The 24,240-nt window shown below is 51.8% G+C and overlaps 3 protein-coding genes across 28 annotated transcripts in view; 1 reads left to right on the top strand and 2 right to left on the bottom strand.

The window, feature by feature from the left end:
- The window catches only part of CEP89 (centrosomal protein 89), a 73,310-nt gene extending 70,654 nt beyond the window's left edge, over window positions 1–2,656 (bottom strand). For 8 of the 9 annotated variants that reach the window (XM_025425218.3, XM_035706702.2, XM_035706688.2 and 5 more), the window contains exons 1-2: window positions 2,500–2,656; window positions 175–281 (exon numbers count right to left, since the gene is read on the bottom strand). In XM_025425218.3, coding sequence (XP_025281003.1) covers window positions 175–281; window positions 2,500–2,538 — 146 coding nt within the window. In that variant the 5' untranslated portion in view covers window positions 2,539–2,656. Of the gene's footprint in view, window positions 1–174; window positions 282–1,319; window positions 1,558–2,499 lie in introns of those variants that run through there. The other variant, XM_025425213.3, reaches the window with a different exon arrangement.
- FAAP24 (FA core complex associated protein 24) lies at window positions 1,708–6,782 on the top strand. Of its 17 annotated transcripts, none has more exons than XM_049095974.1 (5): window positions 1,708–1,733; window positions 3,205–3,322; window positions 3,438–3,577; window positions 4,216–4,368; window positions 4,448–4,652. In XM_049095974.1, the coding sequence occupies exons 2-5, from the start codon at window positions 3,217–3,219 to the stop codon at window positions 4,541–4,543; spliced, it is 495 nt and encodes a 164-aa protein (XP_048951931.1). In that variant the 5' UTR covers window positions 1,708–1,733; window positions 3,205–3,216; the 3' UTR covers window positions 4,544–4,652. The 17 variants fall into 17 exon arrangements, with proteins under 17 accessions (XP_048951931.1, XP_048951916.1, XP_025281008.1 ...); XM_049095959.1 differs by lacking the exon at window positions 4,448–4,652 and adding an exon at window positions 5,739–6,782 and having other exon boundaries at window positions 1,711–1,733; XM_025425223.3 differs by lacking the exon at window positions 4,448–4,652 and adding an exon at window positions 5,739–6,782 and having other exon boundaries at window positions 1,713–1,733; window positions 3,499–3,577; window positions 4,221–4,368.
- A 449-nt stretch (window positions 6,783–7,231) lies between these two features.
- Window positions 7,232–24,240, bottom strand: part of RHPN2 (rhophilin Rho GTPase binding protein 2) — a 57,942-nt gene continuing 40,933 nt past the window's right edge. For both annotated transcript variants that reach the window (XM_025425222.2, XM_049095954.1), the window contains 9 exons: window positions 23,925–24,091; window positions 21,465–21,652; window positions 20,895–21,051; window positions 18,953–19,072; window positions 17,204–17,398; window positions 15,352–15,428; window positions 14,481–14,627; window positions 14,039–14,194; window positions 7,232–8,622 (listed from right to left, as the gene is read on the bottom strand). In XM_025425222.2, coding sequence (XP_025281007.1) covers window positions 8,362–8,622; window positions 14,039–14,194; window positions 14,481–14,627; window positions 15,352–15,428; window positions 17,204–17,398; window positions 18,953–19,072; window positions 20,895–21,051; window positions 21,465–21,652; window positions 23,925–24,091 — 1,468 coding nt within the window. In that variant the 3' untranslated portion in view covers window positions 7,232–8,361. The remainder of the gene's footprint in view (window positions 8,623–14,038; window positions 14,195–14,480; window positions 14,628–15,351; window positions 15,429–17,203; window positions 17,399–18,952; window positions 19,073–20,894; window positions 21,052–21,464; window positions 21,653–23,924; window positions 24,092–24,240) is intronic.

Here is a 24,240-nt window from a genome sequence, read left to right as displayed (position 1 = left end):
CCATTATCCCACAGAAAATATTAAACACTTCATTACAGAATCATGATAATCACATTTCAAAGAACATGAATCTAATGGCCCGATTTGTGATTTTTCTTACCAGTTTGAACAGTTCCAGCACCCACCACTTGGCACTACAAGGCTGACCTCAAGGCCTGTTCACCTGAGACTCACCTTGGTCTCTCTGGAGAAGGGTTCGGGCTGCGGGGAGGAGGTGTGCGGGGCACAGCTGGCTTTGGTGCGATGCTGGCTGCAGGTAGAAGGCCATGGATGATGTGTTTCTGCACAAATGAAACACAGCAGCGTCACTGGTGTATGGGATCACCGAGGTCCTGTCACCACCCTTCCTTGACCCTGAAAGGGAACACCTGCACTGGCCACCCAAGGATCTAACCCCATTAAGAACGCAGTCCTCCCCATGCCATCCACAATTCCCATATGGCCAGGCAAGTATGCCCACCCAGGGAACACCATTGCAGCTGCCCATTGTGGGGGCCCTCTCACCTCCCCCTGAACATGCCCCAGAATCACTATCTAGGACCTCCATTTGTTTCACAGCATGACCTCCAATGACCCTACTCCTTCGCTTGCTGCCCCCCTGCAGAATGAAAGCTTCCTGAGAGCAGGCAACCTTCTTGTCTTTATCAACCCTGGAACTCAAGCACTGTCCCCATTACTCCACATCATGCAGGACACTAAATAAAGACTTTAAGTAAACCAGATGATGGGCACTAAAGAGGGCACTTGACAGGATGAGCACTGGGTGTTATCCTATATGGTGGCAAACTGAATTTAAATAAAATATTTTAGGGGCGCCTGGGTGGCTCTGTGGTGGGGCATCTGCCTTTGGCTCAGGTCACGATCCCGGAATCCTGGGATTGAATCCCCCATCAGGCTCCTCGGGGGAGCCTGCTTCTCCCTCTGCCTGTGTCTCCGCCTCTCTCTGTGTGTCTCTCATGAATAAATAAAATCTTCAAAAAAACAAAATTAAAATTGAAAAATAAATAAAATACCTTTTAAAAGTAATAGGAAGACATAGGAGTATATAAAACCTCCTGGTAAAGCTAGGTATTTAGCCATATTCAGAATGTTCTAATACTATTATGTAGTGGTACATTAACTTATTCACTGTAGTATAAAGAACAAAAGTATTTAAAAAAAAAAAGGCTTTAGGTAGTTATCTCAAAGACACAGAATAATGAAAACCAGCTCCTACATGCAATGGAAATCAGAGAATCTGGCTTTGGGCGACTGGCAGTCATTCAGAAGTTTCCGAGTATAGCCCAATGTTCACTTTCTAGGCAGGAGTCATTACTCACACCTCCTACAGGCCAAACACCAGGACTGCAAGGAAGAAACCCTGTCTTCATCCTCAAGATAGTAAGAGTACGGAGGGAAAACACCCAAGTACCGGTGCAGCACAGAATTACGGAGAGCGCCAAGGGCAAGGTAAAGACAATCTGGTGCTGGGATGGCCGGGGAGGGGTCTGGAGCCAGCAAGGGGGCCTCTCGTGTCCCATTGGGAGGAAACCACAGAGGCATGTAGACGGGGTCATCAAAGATAGCCACTGCCCTCACGTGTGGGAAAAGGGATGGAAAAGCATTCTAGGAAGAGGGAACAGCATGAACAATGGGAAGAAGGCAGCGTTGGCCGCAGTGTTCTAGAAACAACGAATATTCCAATTTGCTGGAATACAGAAGCCTCTGAGGACAGGCTGGAAGAACGGGCTGGGGTAAGAGTGGGGACCGCTCCCATTTAAGAGTTTTCATACCTTAAAACTAAGGAGAACCTGTGGCCTAGTGAGAACACCCACTGAAACTGGGCCCGGGGGGAGGCAAATCGGGCAAGTGGTAAGCGGGAAGGTGGGAGAAGGCGCCTACAGTGACGGTGGCCATGGCAGGCACTGGAGGGAAGCGTTCCAGGCAGAAGCAATAGCAAAGGCCTGGAGGGATGGAAGAAATGGCTGGAAGGGACGCCTGGGTGGCTCAGCGGTTGAGCGTCTGCCTCCGGCTCAGATGGTGATCCTGGGGTCCCGGGGTCGAGGCCCGCATCGGGCTCTCTCTGCGTTTCTATGTCTCTCCTGAACGCATAAAACATTTTTTTTACAAAAAAAAAAAAAAAAAAAAAAAAGGAGAAATGGCTGGAGCGTGCGTGTGGGTGTCTTGGAGGCTCCGGGTGGTAAGGAGCGCAGAAACCCGACGCAGGGGCGAGGGGCTGCTGCTGAGGCAGCCGGTGCAGGGCGCGGGCGGGAACCCGGGGGGCAGGTGGCCGGGGCGTTCGCGGGGGGCGCTCCCCGACCCCGCAGCAAACGTTGCGGGGGGGACAAGGCGACTCCTGTCCGAGAGCCAGGCCGGCCCTGGGATACAGGATGCTTTAGAACACCCCGGCCGGGGCTTCTCGGATGGAAGACCACTGCCCTTCGTGGTGCTCCCTGGCCTCGACCTCAGGCCAAACCCCACCCCTTCCCCTTTAACTCCCGGGCCCCGCGATCTACTTACAAACTGGCTCTTGCGGCCCCTGGGAAACCCCAGGGGCATCGTGGCTGCGGGATGCGGTCGGAGCAGCGCTGGACCGACGTGCAGCCACGCTCGCAGGTGGGGACCGCTCCCTGGAGCCCGAGCCCCGCCCACGGGCCGGACGCTTCTCCTACGCAATGCACTTCGTAGTAACCCCGCCCGCCATTGGCTCCGCTTTCCTATGGACCAATCAGAGCCAAGGTTACTCCGCGCCCGTCGCTCTTGGCAACCAGCGGCCCCCATTCAAACCCCTGCGGGGGGCGGAAACAGCGAGTAGTCCGTTCTCCTATTGGTCAGCTCAAGTGTCGATCTCCGACGCTCTAGCCTATCCGGCGCCTCCGCGGGAGGCGGAGGGCGGGCAGGATGAAACCTCGGCGAGCGCGCCCGAGGGGAACCGGAAGTGGCTGGCGGGCGGCAGGTAAGAGCGCGGCATCCTCGGGCCCCGGGGCGCAGGTGGGGTGCGGACCCGCTGGGCGCCGGCCGCGGAGCGCGCGGAGGGACCGTGGTGCAGACCGAGCGGCAGGTGACGGAAGTGAGGGGAATCTCCCGGGTCTAAGGCTTTGGCGGATGATTCGGTCTTTTAAAGATGCTGCAAACGGACTCCCCGTGCAGGGGCGCCCGGCCTCGGGGGCGCGGGGCGGAGCGACGGGGACCCGCTCTGATGCCGCCCTCCGCCTCCCCCCTTAGGTCAGGCTGCCGATGGCCAGGAACCCCGCGGGGAGCACGGGCCCCGTGCACGTGCCTATTGGGCATGTGGTGGCCAACGACAGGTGGCGCGGGTCGCAGCTGGTGCAGGGGATGCAAGGTCGGTGGGCTGCCCTCCCCCGAGACGTCCTGCCTACTGTCGCCTCCCCCCTCCCCGCGACCCCCCCCCCCCCCCCCGAGAGCTCACGAAACTCCTCCTTCTCTTGTGTCCTAAGGGAAAGTTAAAATCGTTTTTGAGGATGGCCTGACACCGGTGGATTTTTATTTGTCCAGCAGATCTTGCATTCTCTATGTCACCGAAGCCGATCTGGTGGCAGGAAATGGCTACAGGAAGAAACTTGTTCGGGTTAGGAATGTAAGTACTAAAAAAAAAAAAAAAAGGAATGTAAGTACTGAAACTGAGAATCGACTCCCCAGCTGCCCCCGCCCCCATCCTTGGGGATGATTTATATACAAACGATTGGCAGCACTGCTGGACTGACAGCTTTCTTTTTTTTTAATGCTTTAAATTATTATTATTATTTTTTTTTAATGAGACACAGGCAGAGGGAGAAGCAGGCCCCATGCAGGGAGCCCAACGTGGGACTCGATCCCGGGTCTCCAGGATCAGGCCCTGGGCTGAAGGCAGGCGCTAAACCGCTGAGCCACCAGGGCTGCCCAGCTTTCTTTATTTCTTTTTTTTTTTTGCGCAGGTTTCTTAAACTACCTGCAAGGTGGTTGTGTTACAAAATGGCTTATGGGGGCACCTGCATGGCTCAGCGGTTGAGCACCTGCCTTTGGTTCAAGGAGTGACCCCAGGGTCCCCGGATCAAGTTCTGCATCGGGCTCCCTGCATGGAGCCTGCTTCTCCCTCTGCCTGTGTCTCTGCCTCTCTCCTTCTCTCTCTCTCTCTCTCTGTGTCTCTCATGAATAAATAAATAAATAAAATCATAAAAAAAGAGTATCTTAAAAAAAATGGCTTACTGCTTTGGTTTTTCATCTCTTCCTTTGAAGTCCAGTAATCTCCAAGGGATTGTAATTGTTGAGAAGACGCAGATGAGTGAACAGTACTTCTCGGCCATACAGAAGTTCACCGTGCTGGACCTTGGGATGGTGTTGCTTCCAGTGGCCAGCCAGATGGAAGCGTCCTGCCTTATTATCCAGTTGGTAAGTACGGATTCCTGCTCCTCTGTGGGAGCCCTGCCCTACAGACTTTCACCTGACCTTTCTGGATCTTTTACTCCAGCTGCTGCCCTTGCTACGGTTGCAACCCCTCAGCCCCATCTACAGTAGCGCTCACCCATCTGCGGTCAACTGCAGCCCAAAGCAGATGATCCTTTAAAAAAAACAAAAACAGGGAGGGGTGCCTAGGTGGCTCAGCGGTTCACCATCTGCCTTCAGCCCAGGGCGTGACACGGGGATCCCAGGATCGAGTCCCACATTGGCCTCCCTGCATGGAGCCTGCTTCTCCCTCTGCCTGTGTCTCTGCTTTTCTCTGGGTCTCTCATGAATAAATACATAAAATCTTAAAAAAAAAAAAAAAAAAAAAGTCCTGGTTCTGCATTGTCTTTACCGATTATTCATCTTGTCCGTGCTTTAGAATTTCTTGAGGAACTTTTAAGAACAGTGATACATGAGCCTTACCTCAGACCAAGTAAAAATCAGAATGTCAGGGCCTAAAGCATCAATTTTTGTTGTGTTGGTTTTAAATTTCCCTTTCGGTGTAGCAAGGATTGAGAACCAAACTGAAAAATGCAAGCAGCGGGGGACCTGGGTGGCTCAGTCGGTTAAGTGTCTGCCTTTGGCTCAGGTCATGATCCTGGGGTCTTGGGATCAAGTCCCGCATCAGGATCCTGCTCAGCAAGGAGTCTGCTTCTCCCTCTCCCTCACCCCCTGCTCCGCTATCTCTGTTTCTCACTAATTCTGTCTCAATAAATCTTAAATAAAATCTTACTATTTATCTTAATAAATTAATCTTAAATAAAATCTTTAAAAAAAGAAAGAAAAAGAAAAATGCAGGCAGCGCCGTGTTGTTGGTAGATCACTTCCTTCTCTGCCACATTCCTTGCTTCGCTGTTCCTAACCTCCCTTGATGTAAAGCTACTGTCTGCCGTCCCATGCCCACCGCTAACTGAAAATTTGAGTTTCTCCTTGGATAGGCAAGCTCTCCCCGGGTCCTGCACCAAGCAAGTCCAAGTTTAGCTTTAATTTAATCCCATACAACTGAGTCGTTTGTTCGTAGACCACAGGAACATGCTTAACTCCTCAGCGTTTGCTTTCATTGCTTTACCCGAAGCATTCTGAAATTTCAAGTTTTAATCAATTTTTCTTAGTCTTTTGTGTACTCCTGTGGTTCATCTCTCGGTAACTTTGCTGATATCGGAGAAATTATATTCATGGTATTGGAAAACATTTGTAGTGGCAAATCAAGCTGAACCAAATGAAAAAGTAAAAACTAAATTTCCATCAATTTTTAAGAGAACTGCCAGTCCCTCTAGAGGGCGCTCACACGCTTTTTTCTTTTACCATTGGTTTAGGTTCAAGAACAAACCAAAGAGCCCAGTAAGAACCCTTTCCTCAGTAAGAAACGGGCTCCGATCCCTGAGCTATCCCTCCTTCGAACTGTGCAGCAGATCCCAGGAGTTGGAAAAGTTAAAGCTCTCCTTCTGCTTCAGAAGTTCCCAAGTATCCAGCAACTAAGTAATGCTTCCCTACGAGAGCTGGAGCCAGTCGTGGGACCAGCAGTGGCACAGCACATTCAAGCGTTCTTCACACAGCCCAGGTGACGGCTCTTCTCGCAGCATCCTCTCTGCTTGGACCACAAGCTACAGGATCGTGTTTTGTTTTCATATTTAAAAATTGAGAACAAAGACTGTCCTTTCACAGCATCTAATGAATGAGGGGAGGCCTGCATGGAAGCCGGCAGTTCCCCTGCCTTGCTCTCTGGGTTCAGGCGTCTAAGTTAGTGGGCTCCAGGTAGCACGGCCCTCACTCTGCTAGTGGAAGAAGGGGCATGGAGGGGACACCTGGCCAGCTCGGTCGGTAGAGCCCGTGACTCTTGATCTCGGGGTTGAGTAAGCCCCACATTGGGTGTAGCCATTACCTAATAACAAAATCTTTTTAAAAAAACAAAAACAGGCACCTGGGTGGTGCTGTCGGTTGAGCGTCCAATTCTGGGTTTTGGCTCAGATCCTGATCTCCAGGTCATGAGATCAAGCCCCGTGCTGGGCTCCATGTTCAGCAGAGTGTGCTTGGGATCCTCCCTGTCTCTCACAAAATAAATAAATCTAAAATCCTTAAAAGTCGGGGTGGGCATGGGGATCTTTCTAAGAGAGTTTAGTAAGAGACTCTCAAATCCTGCAAAAAGCCAGCCAGGGCAGACTAACCTGTGTCTATCATGGAACGGTCTAATCACATTTTAGGAGGTAGACATGACTGTCTAAAGGAAACCAAGAGTGAGGCGCTGTGCTCCGTACCATAAACCCCTTGTTCCTGGTGGCAGAGCTGGTGTTCTTCCAGTGTGGCCTTAATATCACTGTGTTTTGAGGGCGCTGCCAGGGTAAATAAACAGTTGTACTGCCTTTTTGTCTTCCTTCCTTCCTCCCTCCCTCCCTTCCTGGTAGCTGCACAGTTTGTTCACAGTCACTGAACATGTCTTCAGAACACAGCCTGGAGTTTGGAGTTCCGTTTTAAAGATAAAAAGCCACTGTGCACGAAGGAGGAAAAGAATGTGTTTGCAAACTTATAGCCCCACGGGGAAGCTGTATAGGAAAATGTCAGGGCAGAGGCATCCAGAGAGGAGAGCCCGGGGTGCGGACCAAAAGGTACAATCGGCGACAAAAAATAAATGCTTTTAAAGATGCCTTACGTTTTCAAAGACACTATGGTGAGCTCTGGAAGTCCTGTCTTATGAAATGTTAGTCATTATAAACAACCAAACCATAAGGACATTTTGTGCTTTAGGGTAGAGCCAATTTGAAAAGACTGAAATAAGTGGGGGGAAAAAGAAAAAAAACAAACAAACCACTAATTCAGGCAAACGAATATGTTTATTTAAATATTTATATAAAAATGTCCCTAAAAGCAGTGGATACACTTTCCCAAATATGGTTGCTTCCCTTTTCATATTGCACACTAGAAAATATTTAAGTTCTTGTTAATTCTCAAAAATAGATTTCAATGCTTTTTTTTTAAGCTATATAACTTGTGTCAACCATGAATCTTACGAAAATCACGGCATCATCCAACTTAATGGCAAGAGAAATACACGCGTAAGAACGTCGTTTTAAAAAGTCAAATAGAGCTTTAAACTAGAATCATTTACATCTTTACCTTATAAAATGTTTCTAACCCATCTCAAAGACTCTTAAAATATACAATTACGCATTTTCTACTTTAAACAAAAAGAAAAATGTTTTGAGTATCAAACAGCATATCGTCTACCTTGTAGATAGCATCCCCGTCTAACACGGCCACTGTGTTAGCAACTTGTAAATGACATCAGACTGGAAGCAACACTGCTCCTAAATTGTGTGTGTGGGGTTTTTTTTTTGGCTATGTTTTGTTTCTGTTTCAATCTGATAAGTTACGACAGACTTGGCACTAGACTTTATCTGGAAATAGCATTCATAATTATGCAGAAATACTCGCAAAATCTTAGCATTTTAGGTACATGAATTCCCCTTAGGAAGCAGTTCTTCGGAGCACTTCTAGGTAACACTAACTTAGTAATCTAACTAAATCCGGTCCCTTGACCTGCCTCGATTTGGGGTCGTCTGGATTCTGAGTCAAGGAATGATCTATTACTACCCAAGGCTGGAAACGATTACAGGAAGGCCCAACAGAGGCAGCCCCACGTAATTCTGATAGGAACCACAAATCGTGACTAGCCATTAACAACAGCCCTATTTTCTAGGACTATTTACCGTTCTATTTACAATACTTTATATAATAAATAACTTGGCAGCACTATGGTGACACTCCCCAAGTTTCTCGAGGCTTCTCGTTACTTTCCTTCGTGAAGCCCTACCAGTTGTGAGTTTAACCCAGTGAGAAGATGGGATTTGCGAATGTTTGGGAATCTTTCCACTGTGGCACAGATGCGAAGGCCTGGTCAGCACCGGAGACGTTTGGGGCCTGAAGGTTTTCTGTTTCCTCGCGTCAGTACAAAGAACTGTCGGAGTTGAGAAGGCTGAAAGGGGAAGGGAGCTTCTTCTTGACCTGAGGCCTCGCCACCCCAACCGACGGGAGGCACAAGGTGCTGGCCGACTTCACTCTGTTCTTGTCGGTGCCCCAGCTCAAAAAAGAAAGCTTCTTCGAGATTTTCTTGGTTTTGTCAGTTTTGTCATCATCATCGATGGCTAAGCAGATCATGGAGTAGGTTTTCTGCATTCCCACAGAGTAGGTCGCGCACTTATTATGCTGCACGTGGGAAAGAAGAAAGGCGGTGTTAGACGTCCTCTGGACAGCTGACAGATGACTGCAAAGCCGGAGGCTCACGTTAATGCGTACGTAGAATCAAGTTCTTATTTCTTAAAGATTTTATTTATTCACGAGAGACAGAGAGGCAGAGACACAGGCAGAGGGAGAAGCAGGCTCCCTGCGGGGAGCTCGATGCGGGACTCGATCCCGGGATCATGCCCTAAGCCCAAGGCAGATGCTCAACTGCTGAGCCACCCAGGTGCCCCCATAGAACTAGGTTCTCGAAAACAAGGATGATTTGGGGGCAGCCCAGGTGGCTCAGCGGTTTAGCGCCGCCTTTGGCCCAGGGCGCGATCCTGGAGTCCCGAGATCGAGTCCCATGTCCAGCTCCCTGCATGGAGCCTGGTTCTCCCTCACCTGTGTCTTGGCCTCTCTCATGAATAAATAAGATCTTTAAAAAAAAAAAGGATGATGTTTAAGGAATAGATTCCGTAGCAATTTAGACTAGGGACGACTACTTGCTTTTTTAAGGTTCTTAGTCTATTTGGAAAAGTAATACTCCTGGTCAACAATATGAAAATACATATCCTGAACGGTAGGCATCCCTGGCACCTTGGCTTCCAAGGCCTTTCCCCTGAAGTAACCATGATTTCTGTTACACTTTTAGAAATCATGTTCCCATATAGGTATTGATGTCTGAGTAAGTACACGTCACCAGTTGTCTTTCCCTAAAAGGAATATACTACACGCTGGTCTGCCTCAGTTTCTTCGGTTAACTGTCCAAGCCAGTAGGTATAGATCACCTTCATTCTCTACAGACAATCTAGAATCCGTGGTGAGGATACTATTTAACCTCTTTTTCCCTATCTTATAAAATGATGAAATATGTATATAACGTAAATAGAACCTTTTCACCATTTCACAAGGGTACAGTTCAGTGGCATTAAGTACATTCACACTTACGCCATCAGCACCACCCGTCTCCAGAATCGTCATCTTCCACAGCTGAAACTCTGTGTCCAGAAAGCACTACTGTTAAGTTTTAAAGGACTGTGTAGGGTTCAAATGGGAAGCCTGCAAATACTTGTTTTCTGTCTGTGTGGGTTGTCACCTGCCTCTAAGGTTTGCCGAACACTGAAGTTGCTTTGTTCGCCAGTTGTTCACTGAACATCTATTCGGTTCCAGGCACCAAAATCAGGCCTTTCAACATACGTACCACTTATCTAAAGTGGCGGGTGCACCGTTTGTAATAGAAATCAAGGAATGTGAGAGACGGGACAATAAAGAAAGCGGTATTCACTCTCAATTGTCCCTGGGGAGCCCGGCTCCTCGGGATGAGGATGCCTCTTCCTCTTCGATAGAACCCCCACCGCATTCTACAAGACCGCGCACTTCCGTTAAAAAGAATAAATACTCCTGGACATAGATTTCATGCCTGCAGACATTTTTCTTTTATTTACCTTAACCTGCTTAAAGTCCATTATGCGTCTTTAGGACCATTCCCTTACTAATACCCTCGATCCTCTCCCACGCTTCAACCAGCACATGCCAAGTGGAGTTAAACCCCACCCTCTGCTGCCCCCCAGGCCTGCACCCAAACGCCTGCACGTTAACTGGGGGATATTTACCAAGCTGCCTGGCTTCCCTTGAAAACGCTAACCCCGACCCCAAAGCTCTACCAGGCACCTCATTACATTACCCTAGTAAATGCACTCGTTCTCTCCCCGCTGTCTCTCAAAGCCCCGCACACGTCCTCCTGATAGTACTGCCTTATGCTCAGCAGCATCTGTCCGTGTGTCTGGCTCTCACTCCCTCCTCCTGGTATGCCCCCTCCTTCCTGCACTCCTGCCTCCCTGACCTTTCCCATCAGCACACAAGTTTCCTGCGTTATCTAGACACACACAGACCCCCACCACCACTACCCACCTCCACTCTTGAAAAGCTTCCCTTTTCCCTATGGCCCCCTCCCAGCTCTCACCCTTTTTTTTTTTTTAATTAAAAAAAAATTTTTTTTTAAGGTTTTAGTTATTTATTTGAGAGAAAGAGACAGGGAGAGCATGAGCAAGGAGGAGAGGCGGAGGGTGAGGGCGAAGCAGGCTGCCCGCTGAGGCAGGGAACCTGACACAGGACTCGACCCCAGGACCCCGAGATCATGACCTGAGCCGAAGGCAGACGCTTAACCTACTGAGCCACCCAGGCGCCCCTGGAGCCCAGCTCTTTTATTTATCCTCCTTTTGGACGACCTTTTGTTTCTGGTTGAGACCCTGATCCCTTTGCCCTGTGCTTCTATGGATTCTCCCCCTAAAAATTCTGTTTCTCATGATCCCTTCTCCCAAGATGCTCCGTGAGCCCGACTTCATCTTCTTTAATTTCCAAACGGAGATATAATGCACGTGCCTTAAAATTCACCACTTCAGCACCACCCCACGGTTTTGGGTATATTCGGGGTTGTGCAACTACCACCACCTAACTTCAGAATGTTTCTCCCTGTTGCCTGACACCTCAGCCCCTGGCAACCACTGCCCTACATGGTGTTTCTACAGATTAGCCTGTTCTGGACATTTCTGACCAAGGAATCACAGGACCCATTCACCCTCCAGCCCTCTCTAATCAGAGTTCTGTTTCCATCTCTCCATGAAAAGTGTCCTCTTGTCCTGCTGCCAAATATAATAAACACAGCTCCACCTCGTAACTGTACTCTACACAACCAAGTACTTTCTCTTGGCAGGATTTTCCTCTCTCGATTCCAGAAGTTTCTTTTTGTCCCACGTCTCTTCCCCCTTCCAACTTCCTTGGTGCCTACATCTGACCTTCCAGATGCTTGTGCTGTCTCAAGGTCGAGTCCTCGACTCTCAGCCCCTCGGGGGTAATTCCAGGTACTCTCTTCACACCTTTAAATATCATCGCTATGTTGGTGATTCTCAGCTGTTTAATTCTAGCTCTGACTTCTCCCCTTGAACTGAGGATGTGGACATCCAATGCCCACTTCACATTACATTCGGGCGTCTAACATCGCACGAAACATTCATGGTACAGCTCCGCATCCTCTCTCCTCTCCCCACCTCACCCTTGGCCCCCCCTTCCCCATCGTTATGAAAAATGGTGCCTTTGCAAAAATAGACACATAGATCAATGGAACAGAATAGACAATCCAGAAGCGGACCCTCAACTCAATGGTCAACTAATATTCAACAAAGCAGGAAAGACCATCCGCTGGAAAAAGGACAGTCTCTTCAATAAATGGTGCTGGGAACATTGGACAGCCACATGCAGAAGAATGAAACTGGGCCATACACACCAGACACAAAAATAAACTCAAAATGGATGAAAGATCTAAATGTGAGACAAGATTCCATCAAGATCCTAGAGGAGAACACAGGCAACACCCTTTTGAACTTGGCCACAACAACTTCTTGCAAGATACATCCACGAAGGCAAGGGAAACAAAAGCAAAAATGAATTATTGGGACTTCATCAAGATAAAAAGCTTCTGCACAGCAAAAGAAACAGTTAACAAAACTAAAAGACAACCTACAGAATGGGAGAAGATATTTGCAAATGACGTTATCAGATAAAGGGCTAGTGTCCAAGATCTATAAAGAACTTATTAAACTCAAGAGCAAAGAAACAAACAATCCAATCATGAAATGGGCAAAAGACATGAACAGAAATCTCATGGAGGAAGACATAGACGTGGCCAACACGCACAGGAGAAAATGCTCCGCATCACTTGCCATCAGGGAAATACAAATCAAAACCACAATGAGATCCCACCTCACCCCAGTGAGAATGGGGAAAATTAACAAGGCAGGAAACCCCAAATGTTGGAGAGGATGTGGAGAAAAGGGAACCCTCTTGCACTGTTGGTGGGAATGTGACCTGGTGCAGCCACCCTGGAAAACTGTGTGGAGGTTCCTCAAAGAGTTAAAAATAGACCTGCCCTACGACCCAGCAATTGCACTGCTGGGGATTTACCCCAAAGATACAGATGCAGTGAAACACCGGGACACCTGCACCCCGATGTTTCTAGCAGCAATGGCCACAATAGCCAAACTGTGGAAGGAGCCTCGGTGTCCATCGAAAGATGATGGATAAAGAAGCTGTGGTCTATGTATACAATGGAATATTCCTCAGCCATTAGAAACGACAAATACCCACCATTTGCTTCAACGTGGATGGACCTGGAGGGTATTATGCTGAGTGAAGTAAGTCAGTCGGAGAAGGACAAACATTATATGGTCTCATTCATTTGGGGAATACAAAAATTAGTGAAAGGGAATAGAGAGGAAAGGAGAGAAAATGAGTGAAAATATCAGTGAGGGTGACAAAACATGAGAGACTCCTAGCTCTGGGAAACGAACAAGGGGTAGTGGAAGGGGAGGTGGGCGGGGGTGGGGGTGACTGGGTGACAGGCACTGAGGGGGGCACTTGACGGGATGAGCACTGGGTGTTATACTGTATGTTGGCAAATTGAACACCAATTAAAAAAAAAAATGGTGCTTTTGTTCAAGCTCAAACCTGAGGAGTCATTTTTCTCTCCACGATGTGTTTTACGCAGGCCGTCTACAGGCCCCTGTCAGCTCCACCTCCAAAAATACGTCTCGGGTACATGCACCTCTCTCCACCTCCGCCGGCACCCACCCTAATGTAAGCTGCTAATGTCGCCAGCCCGGACGCCTGCTATAGGCAGGTCACGCTGCCACCACCTGGCCAGCCTCCAGGAAACAAAATGTCCTGAAATAATCATTCCCCTTCTGAGGGGCTCCTGGGTGGCTCAGTGGTTGAGCATCTGCCTTCAGCTCAGGTCATGGTCATGGTCCTGGGGTCCTGGGATCAACTCCCGCATCGGACTCCCCACGGGGAACCTGTTTCTCCCTCTGACTCTGTCTCTGTCTCTGCCTCTCTGGGCTTCTCATGAATAAATAAAATCTTAAAAAAAAAAAAAAAAAGGACTTAATCAGGCAGCGCCTGGATAGCTCAGTCGGATAAGCATCTGACTCCCAGTTTTGGCTCAGGTCATGATCTCAGGGTCATGAGATCAAGCCCCACTGTGGGGCTCCACGCTGGGTGGGGAGTAGGCTGGAGATTCTCTCCCTCTCCCTCTGCTGCTCGCACGCACTCTCTGTCTCCCTCAAATAAATATATAAATCTTAAAAAAAACTAATCAGAAAAAATAAATCAATTGGCTCTTTCATCTACATCGTGTTTTGTTTTGTTTTGTTTTGTTTTACCAAGTTTTCCAAGGATCTATTTGGCCCAAGGTGAGCACATCCCCACGAGGACAAGCTCCGAGGCCAGTCGTCTGTGGCATGTCACCGAAACAGGCAGGAGGCGCAGGGCCCAGAACAGCCCTGGGGCTGGAGGTGCGCCAGCCTCACTCCACCCTACGGCTTACTGGCAGGCTGTCAGCACTCACCATGGACGAGGTGAAGTCCAGGAGGCTCACGACCTTCATCTCCACGCCGTCCCTGCCACAGGCCTTCAGCAGCTTCATGACCTCGCTCACCGTCAGCCACTTGCAATCCACGTCTTGAATGGAAACAATATAATCCCCTTCCTTGGCTCCCGCCAGCTACGAAGGTAGGATATACAGAAAGGTAAGCGCTCCGGCCACTCCAATCCCCGCATCAGCTCCCAAGTACATCCACAGAAGAGACCGCACACATGCAGCCTTGGCTCCTCGGGCAGTAGCACCCGTGAGGAGCCTTTCACGTCGTCAGACCTCTTACAAAGGGAACCCTAAGCTCATTCTTACACCCAGATGTATTGGTTGGGGCAGCTTTCTTTGTATTTGACCGGTCTGACTGCTTGCAAAGACACCAGTGAGCGCTGCTCCCGGTCTAGAGGCACACACTTACCGCAGCAGAGCAGTGAGGATCCAGGAAATGGACTTGCACTGGGGAGTTTCCTCTCAAGGTGAACCCCAGATCCCCTTCTTCTGCAGTGAAGTGAATGCTTCGAGGAGGTGTCCATCTCTTGTTAGCCGAAAACACTGACAGGGGGCCCTTTGGAACAGAGCATCGTTAGGCGTAGGATCTGAAGGCTGCATCAGGCACTTGAAAGCTACAGGGAAATGTCACCTTGTTGTCCTTGCAGATGTCCCTTGGCCTTGCTCAGAGACCAGTGACACCACCAGAGAGAACACGTGCTACGACACTCATGCAGGACATTAACTGTCCTTTTCTCTAAAACATCCATGTTTTAGAGAATATGTTCTTTAAAAAAAAAATCATCTCAGGGGCACCTGGGTGGCTCAGTTGGTTGAGCATCCAACTCTTGATTTCAGCTCAGGTCATGATCTCAGGGTGGTGACACCGAGCCCCACGTCGGGCTCCACACCCAGCGCGAGTCTGCTTGTCCCTCTCCCTCTGCTCCTCGCCCCCCTGCTCCCGTCCATGCATGCTCTCAAATCTCAAATAAATCAAAATCTCTAAAAACCACCTTAATGAAAACTGTATAAAGTTTCTAATTAAAAAAAAAAATCTAACATTACTGGGGCTCTTGGGTGGCTCAGTTAGTTAAGTATCCGACTCTTGACCTCGGCTCAGGTCTTGATCTCAGAATCATGAGTTTAAGCCCTGTGTTGGGCTCCACATTGGGCATGGAGCCTACTTAAAAACAAAAAAACAAAAAAAAAACAAAAAAAAAACACTAAAAATAGTCTTTTGCATGCTTGCAACTTATATGAGCTGTCCCCTTGGGTCATTATGAAATAAGCATTCAACATACCAGCTTCTGGAAGAAGTCCGTTGCTGTCACCTTGGAGAACTGTGGCAATATAATTTCAACCTCTTGCTCAGTTTTAGCTGGAAAAGCATATTAAAAGAGAAAGCGTAAGTGCTTCGGCAATTCAAAATTCTCCTGGAAAAGTCAGGTCTAAGTCTTTCTGAAGGGAAGAGCAGCAGAGGCCTTTCTCCTAGTCACTTGGCCTTCCTCTTGATCTAGACAAGTAGTAGAGAAGATGGGCCGCTGGCCAGCCCCCGGCCCCGTGGCCCCTGTAACTTCCATCTGAGCACTCCTTGTAGGAGCCACACCTTGCTCTGGGGCTGGGACAGAGTGGTGACAATCAGACACACCCCCTGCCTGCACGGAGCATATGTATTATAATCTAGGGGACTGCTTTTAGCCTTCACAAAACCTGAGAAGTAACATACGTTTCAACTGTGGCTACTACAGAGGGATGCAGCGTCTCTCGGCACGTAGTCCTGGGTGAGATGACCTCCCTCTTCATCATTAACACGCGATGTGAGGATTTTAGTGGGATGTCAGTTTGTCACGTTTTGTCCACTGACGGCTTAAATCTTTACCATCCTACTGATGGGAGGCTCAAGCCAACTCTTACCACGAGACTAGTCAGTGCCCAAAAAGGATCCCAGAGCAGGCTAAGTATACATGAAGATCAGTATAAGAAGGAGCCTGGCCCCGTCAAGGAAGAACACACCCGTCTACTCACAGGATGGGACAGTGCTGGGCTCAAGCACGGTGCTCATCCACTACCAGTGTGGCACCAGCATCCCCGGACAGCCTCGCCAGCAGCCCTGTCCCCTCCTCCCTCCTCAGAGGTCATGTCTCTACCTCGTGGCCACAGAGCACACCGTATGGACAAAGGGGCCAAGGAGGGGAGGGGGCCAGTGTCCATAAGGAGAATCATGGAGTGCCATTCCTGCCTCCACCTACCAGCTTGGTCACCTGGGGCAAAGAGTCTGACTGCCCTAAGCCTTTATCTGTAAGATGGAGGCAATACCAGCGCCTCCATATGGAGTTGGAGGGAGAGGGGAAGGAGAGTTGTGCCCCACAGACTTCCACCGCCCAGGCGACAGCAGCCGGCGTTAGCACAGACAAGCCCAGGGCTCCTGGAAATTGAGCTACAACTTCAGAGACTGGAGACAGAAGTGTAGGAACTGGGGTCGAAGGGCTATAGGGACAAAAGGGCTTCCCTTAACTGGGCCCCTCTCCGTCCCCCTCCCCCACCTCCTTGAAAGATCCTAGTCACTCCTTACCCCTAAAGCCACCTGTCGGAGAGGCGCCCCAACTCCTGCCTCCTGGGGCAGAAGGGACAGCCTCGTCCCCAAGGGCACCAACAACTGCCCAGTTCACAGCCACCTTCTTGATCCCGGGATGGTAATCAGTCGTGGAATGCTTAGAAATGCTTGACCGACACCCAAGCACATGTATGTAAAACCATGGAGCTGGGGGGAAACGAGCGTGCCCAGAAGGCAGACGGACTCCGGGGCGCAGCGCAGGCATCAAGGGCTGCTGAGGTCTCCCGGGGAGAGGTGACAGCTGGAACCCCGGGATGTTACGAGGCTCTCAGGCAAGGCACCCAGAGGGGACAAGGCAGCGAGCAGACCCCCGGAAAGGGCACGACGAGGTGGCAAAGCGGGGGTGAGGGAGGAGGGAACAGAAAGAAGGTGGCCGGGCACCCCGACACCCTGCACGCCCCAGGCTACCCCAAGGTCACCGAGTAAGGCAGCCCCTGCATCGCGAGCAAACAGGGCAGGAGGAGGTCTGCCCAGGGCCCCCGGGACGAGCAGGTCACGGGGCGCCCCCTGCACCCCGCACGGGCCCCCACGTCACTCACAGATAATGTCGGGAGCATCGATCAAGTTGAGCAGATCGTCGTCGTCCTGGTGCTGCGCGTACTTGAGGCGGGACCGCTCGTGCGCCACGGACAGCACGTCCTGGAGCACCTCGATGTTGCGGAGCTTCTTGCACAGGCTGGCCTCCCTCACCGACTCCTCGTGGTGGGCCACGGCTCTGCGCAGGTGGGACTTGCCTGCGGGTGGAAGCCAACCCCACGTGAGGCTGGGCCCCAGGGGCCGCGTCAGGCCCTCCGGGGGAGCCAAAGTGCCCAAGCACCAGCCCAGGACGGTGGCCTGCTCTTTTCTGAAGGATCGGCCTGGACAGCCTAAGGCCCTCTTAAATCCACGTGCCAGACACGCTCCCTCAGGTCTAGAACACGTTCATTCGGCAAATAGTTACAGACCCCATGACCCTGGGGTCCCGGGATTGAGTCCCGCATCGGGCTCCCTGCACGGAGCCTGCCTCTCTGTCTCTCGTGAATAAATAGACAAAATATTAAAAAAAAAAAAAAAAAAGAATAAGAAACAGGGAATGGATCATGCAGTGATAAGATGATGGAAAAAAAAAAAGCAGGGCAGGGAGCCAATCTAGCACAACAGGAGTGGGAACAGAAAGTCGCTCTTCTGTGATGGGTGACCCGGGAAGGCCTTTGGGAAGGTGACTTCTGAGCAGAGCCCTGAAGGAGGCCAGGGAAGCAGCCTTGAGGATTATCTGACAGAAGGGCACTTCTGGAAGAAGGAAAAGCAAGTGCAAAGGCCCTGGGGCAGGAGGGTGACTGTGTATTCAAGGGTGAGCCTGGGGCTGTGGCTGGAGGCAGAGGCCAGGGCGAAAGGAAGGGGATGAGGCCGAGGAGAGGGGTCAGACGTGTCCAGCCTTACAAGTGCAGGGTGAGGGCTCCCGTCCGTACTCTGGGTGAGATGGGAGCCCGTTAGGATGTGAGCAGAGAGCTCATGTGACGTGACCCACATGAACGGGGTCTGAAGGAGTGAGGAGGAAAAAGCACGGGGACCAGTTATGGGCCACGTGACCTCTTTGGGCCCCTGGTTCATTAACTGCAAAACGGGGATCATGCTACACGTGCCCGACAGGGCTGCGGGAGACTCGGGGGAGTCGGTGCATGTTAACGAGCCCCCCGTGCACGTGGCTTGGACCGGGGTGTAGGTAAGGGTCGCGCTGTCTAGGCAGCCTCAGGGGGGTTTGCTGACCACATGTGGGGTGAGAAAGAAGGCAGAAGGGGAGCCCCGGCTTCCTGGCCTGTGCATCTGGAAGGCCGGAGCTGCTGGCAGGGAGCGGGGAAGTGCGTCTGTGGGGGGGGGGGAGTTGGGGAGCAGAGGAACTCAGGCTCACACATGGCAAGAGGCATCCTCCCTGATACCCCGCAGAGACCATCCCATGACCTCTCCTTACCAGTTCTTAGGTGGGAGAGCAAAAAATTAACAAATGTGCCGTCCTACACGCGGGTGACCAGGGGCCATCCCCCCACCCCTCCCCGCACCCCAGGCGGCGAGGGCGTGGCAGGCTGGTCAGAGCTCTGGCTGCACCTGGGGAGGACCGGGCCCTTGCAGCCCCAGGAGCCGCTGAGGCTGCAGACCGCACCGGAGTGGCCCTGATGACCCAGGACACCCTGCTCTCTGAGCCCTGCCCTGGGGACCTGTCTGGGGCGGTTGGTGAGCAGAACCCACTGGGCATCAAACTGGGGTAGGGGTGGGGGGCTGCCGAGGGAGGAGGCGGGACAGCCGCCACGTACCCAGCTGTCGGCGCTGGTGGCCGCTCTTGAGGGTGGCCAAGGGCGTCAGTCCCTCTGGCATGTGGTCGTAGAGCTGGGACAGGCACTTCTCCTGATGGTCCTCATCTGCACCAGGCTTCACTGCAACGAGAGCCACGGGCAGGCCCCTCCTGGTGCACGCGCCCCTGCACAGGTGTCTCCCAGCCGCGCCCCGCTTCCTGCCTTCTCTAATGCCGTCCAGCACTTGGGATGGTCCTAGGCCTCCCTGCTGCCCCTGGACGCAAACCCAGCCCCCCAGCTCACAAGTCCTCGCCTATCTGGGGCCAGGTGCCCTCCAGGGCTCAGAGCCAAACTCACCCACCTCACGGACCCTCCCAGCACCCCCCTCCCTGGCACACGCCCCCGTCTCCAGCCACCTCAACACTTCCAGCCTCCGTTCCAGAGCTCGGCTGGGGGTTCATGCTCTGGCCGTCCCTTCCCTCCTGGTTCAGCTGCAAAAGTGCCCCTCGGACTTCAAGGTCCAACCCCAATGTCACCACCTCTGAGAAGCCTTCCGTGACTACACCAGGAGTCCAACTGCTGCCCCATTTGTCCTGCTACCGCAAGTGCCGGAGTGCTGCGCTGCTGTTGGTCTACACGGCTCGCCCCCTCCCACAGACCCTCCGGGAATCCCTGCAGCAGCAGCAGCAGCACCACTTCCCGGGAGCCCACTAGCTACAAGGCGCTGTTTATTTAGCTTTGCACACAGGCACATAAGTTTCACAACAGCCCCTGTGAGAAAGGATTTCCTCATGCCCCCATTTTACAGATGTGAAAACGGAGGCCCAGATCTCACAGCTGGTAAACGGCAGAGCCGTGCTACGAACCCGGAGCGTGGCTCCAGAGTTCACCCGTTTCGTTGCTCTGGGGCAACCTTGATTAGAACTAATTACAAGAGGTCCCCCCGCCCCCACCCCGACGTCAGATCAGAGCCACAACCAGGGCGAGGAGAGCAAGACACTGATCTCGGGCTGAAAATTTTAGAAGGCACCAAAACTCGGCAGTCAGGATACGTGACAGTTTCATACAATTTCCTAGGTACCAAAAATGGACGCTAAGAAGCGCCTGATGAATAAACATCAAAATTCCTCTTTGCCTCGGGCTCCGACGTCGTCAGCACAGCCTCGTTAGTGATCTGTAGTCTTTATTTAAAAATCTGGATCAGGGGATCCCTGGGTGGCTCAGAGGTTTAGCGCCCGCCTTTGGCCCAAGGCGCGATCCTGGAGTCCCGGGATCGAGTCCTGAGTGGGGCTCCCTGCATGGAGCCTGTTTCTCCCTCTGCCTGTGTCTCTGCCTCTCTCTCTCTATATCATGAGTAAATTAAAAATTAAAAAAAATAAATAAATAAAAATAAAAATCTGGATCATTGGGGATCCCTCGGTGGCTCAGCGGTTTAGCGCCAGCCTTCAGCCCAGGGCATGATCCTGGAGACCTGGGATCAAGTCCCGCATTGGGCTCCCTGCATGGAGCTGCTTCTTCCTCTGCCTGTGTCCCTGCCTTCTCTCCCTCTCTCTGTGTCTCTCATGAATAAATAAATAAAATCTTTAAAAAAAAAAAAAAAATTGGATCACCATGGATTTCGGAGGGGGAGGGAGCCATGAGATTTGATTCATTTAACATATCACCTCCAAACGTTATCCTGAATACTGAGTTTGGGGGCCCCCCTGAGACTGGGTGCCTAGGCGAGGGCCTCACGGGGGCCCGCCCTGGTCCCAGCCCTGGCTTCAACTCCAGGGGAGACGTCATCTCCTTGGAGCAGTCTGCTCCATCCCAGCCAGGAGGACAACAGAGCGGGAACGTATCACCCCCCCAATGCCACGCTGGCCCCCCTCCAGGCTGTGGGCATCTCCGGGGCAGGCAGACAGCTCTCACTCAGCGCAGAATGTCCTGGAAGCACAACCCTGACCCGAGCCCAGAGCCTTACACTGGTGGTCGATGAGAAGGGTGGCTGCGAAGTAGTGGGCCAGGGCCGCGTAGTGGTGGGCCTTCACGCAGACCAGGCTGGCCCAGGAGTAGGGGATGTTCTCCTTCACCGGGGCCTGGCTCATGGCCGTGTGCAGCTGCCGATACACCTCCCCCACCTGAAACGGAAGGGACGCTGGGAAGGGGGGTCCGGCCCAGGGGTGCTCACGCACCCAGGCTGCAGAAAAAAGAGACCTTTCTTCTCTGGCCCGGCCCTGCCAGAAGCTGCTCCAGGGTCTGGGAGCGGCTCCAAGGGTTCCCAGGTCTTTCAGCGTCACAGTGAACAGGGAGATGAGGAAACTGTCATTAGGCTGCTTTGGAGGCTAAGCTGCAGATGGAACCAGTGATCCGTAGCTGAAACACCGCGACTTGCCAAGAAAATGCAAGCCAGGGCTCTGTCCAGGGCGGGCACGCTGCCCAGGTCACGGGCAAGCTGCCGTGGGAGGCCCCCCCCACCGCTTCCAGGGGGCCCACATCAACCCATCCGCCCACCCCCCCACCCCAAAAGTCACGGGAGCCAGGAGGGCTTTACCTTGGCAGCCTCCTGAGCCACCTTCACCAGCACGAAGAACTCATTCCGGATCCCAGGAAGGCAGATTTTCTCAAACACGTTCTCCTGGGCTTGTGCAAGCATCATCTTGACCAGCACGCTGAGCATGGCAGGGCTCATGTCGTAACTCGGAGTGTGAGTGAACGTCTCTTTCAGGTGATGCAAAACCCCTACGATGGGAAATTTTTTCGCACGTTAGCCGGGGGGATCCTACTGATTCCACCGTACGCCGTTCCAAAGCCCAGAGAAGGGGAGAAGCAAAAATAAAGAACCGGCGTTCAGGAGCACTGGGAAAAATCTGGTTCTGTTACCATAAGATCCAGCAATTCCATTCCCAGGTGTGCACCCTAAAGAATCAGAAGCAGATGGAAACCGAGGCAAACCGATACCTCTTGTACACCCACACTCGCACCAGCATCAGTCACAAGAGCCGGAAGGTAGACACCCACCCGAACCTCCATCGACATACGGTTCAACAAAATGTGGTGTGTTCCTTCATACAACGGAATGGTTTTCAGCCTTGAGGAAGGTACGTGGCCCATGGTACCACATGGACGCAGACGTGACACTGAGTGAAATAAACCAGTCACGTGGGCAAAGAGCTTAGGATTCTGTGAGATGGGGCATCCGGAAGAGTCAAGTTCAGGGAGAGAAAGTAGCATGGTGGTTGCCAGGGACTAGTGTCTAATGGGTACAGAGTTTCAGTTTTTTGGTTTTTTTTTTTTAATTTTTATTTATTTATTAATGAGAGATACAGAGAGAGAGGCAGAAAAAGCAGCAGGCTCCATGCAGGGAGCCCGACGTGGGACTCGATCCCGGGACCCCAGGATCACGCCCTGGGCCGAAGGCAGGCACCAAACCGCTGAGCCACCCGGGCATCCCCAGAGTTTCAGGTTGAAGACTACGCTTATTTATTTGAGAGAGAGAGAGAGAGAGAGAGAGAGAAATAAAGAGCACATGCCCAGGCAAGGGGAGGAGCCGAGGGTGAGAGAACCTCAAGCAGACTCCACGCTGAGCACAGAGCCCGACACAGGGCTTGATCCCGTGACCCTGAGATCAGGACCTGAGCCGACCCAAGAGCTGGACGCCCAACTGTCGGAGCCACCTGGGCGCCCCCAGAGTTTCGGCCTGGGGCACATGACAAAGCTGTGGCCGTAGAGAGTTGCACAACGACATGAACGTACTCCATGCCAGTGAACTGAACGCTTGAAATTGGTTACAAACGGTCGCATTCGTCTGTATGTCTTAGTTAAAAAAAAACAAAAAAAAAAACCAAATCAGATTCTGTTGTAAAACACGTACATCCGTATCAAGCGAGGAAACCAGCCTGCCCCCTGTTTATTCCCGCTCCGCCTGGGACGACGGTAAGACATTCCGTACACGACCAGGCCTCTAACGGGGGTGAAAGCAGAAAACGGGCAGGAGGGCAGGAGGGCAGGAGGGCAGGAGGGCAGGAGGGCCCTCCGGGGGACGCGCTCACACCTAACACCGGGTCGTGATGAGACTCGGGGCTTTTCCCAGGACCTCAGGAAAGACCAGTGGAAATTTTCCTGCTGTCGCCCTTAGCTGGCTTTTCTTACATGTTAGAAAATTAACTGTCACAGCACTAACCGGCGATCCACCGGAGGCTGAAATAAAATCTCTGACATGAATCCCATCGGACTGGTTCCTCTGGTTTTGCTGCAAACCAGACACTGCCCCGCGGACAGATGGCAGTGGTTGCGGGCTGTCTGCTCCCTGCTGGGGTCTGCTCCCCCGTCCTGAAGCTTCCCGTTGTCTACACTGCTGTAGTCTTAGAGATGGGTCACCACGCACACCTGCTTTAGATTCCTCAGAAAGAAAACGAGCCCCGGGAAGGACTGGCAGCGAACAAAATCCACTCCCACACGGAATCTCAGTCTTTTTAACACCAGCAACTTCCCCATCAGCCAAAACGACAGAGCTACGGTTCTTGACGGCCTTGCAGAGCAAAGCGAGACACCCCAGAAGCTCCCTGCTGGGAGTGACTCCCCACAGCGGAGGCATCGGGACGGGTGCTGGGGCCCCTGGGTGGCTCAGTGGTTGAGCATCTGCCTTCCGCCCAGGGCGTGATCCTGGGGTCCCAGGATCGAGTCCCACATCGGGCTCCCTGCATGGAGCCTGCTTCTCCTGTGTCTCTTGTGAATAAACAAATAAAATCTTTAAAAAAAAAAAAGATAAATCGGTAACCACAGGATTCCCTGTGTACGTGAGCCATACCCAGACTGAGGCGTCAGGGCTTGAGCCATTACGCAATTCTCCTCGGTAGGAAGACACACGAGCACCAGAAACCCGCCTGGCCCTTACAGGCCTGCGAGCCCGAGCCCGGGCCTGGGGAAGGCCCACAGACCGTCTTCCACTGTGGTACCCAGGGCCACCCGGGGGGGCCAGGGCTCTAACCCGGCAGCCCTCCCGGACACCCACCTGCGGCTCTCTGAAAGGCGTCCACCGCACCGTCCAGCCCAGCTTGGGTCCGCCGATTGCACCGGGTCCCGATCTGTGTGTAGAGGGCTCCGATGTTGAACAGAATGCTGGCCTTCTCCAGCAGCAAGTTCTGCTGGCTCACCGGGACCCCGGTGAGGGAGTCATACCTAATTTAAAAGAAACGGGTTAAATAATAATAATAATAATTATAAATAAATAAATAAATAAATAAATAAATAAATAAATGAAAGAAAGAAAGAAAGAAAGAAAGAAAGAAAGAAAGAAAGAAAGAAAGAAAGAAAGAAAGAAACGGGTT

Source organism: Canis lupus, chromosome 1, assembly GCF_003254725.2.
Source record: "Canis lupus dingo isolate Sandy chromosome 1, ASM325472v2, whole genome shotgun sequence".
Taxonomy (NCBI): Eukaryota; Metazoa; Chordata; class Mammalia; order Carnivora; family Canidae; genus Canis; species Canis lupus.
The sequence above is the reverse complement of the archived record's forward strand: the minus strand, read 5'-3'. Positions and strand labels throughout refer to the sequence as shown.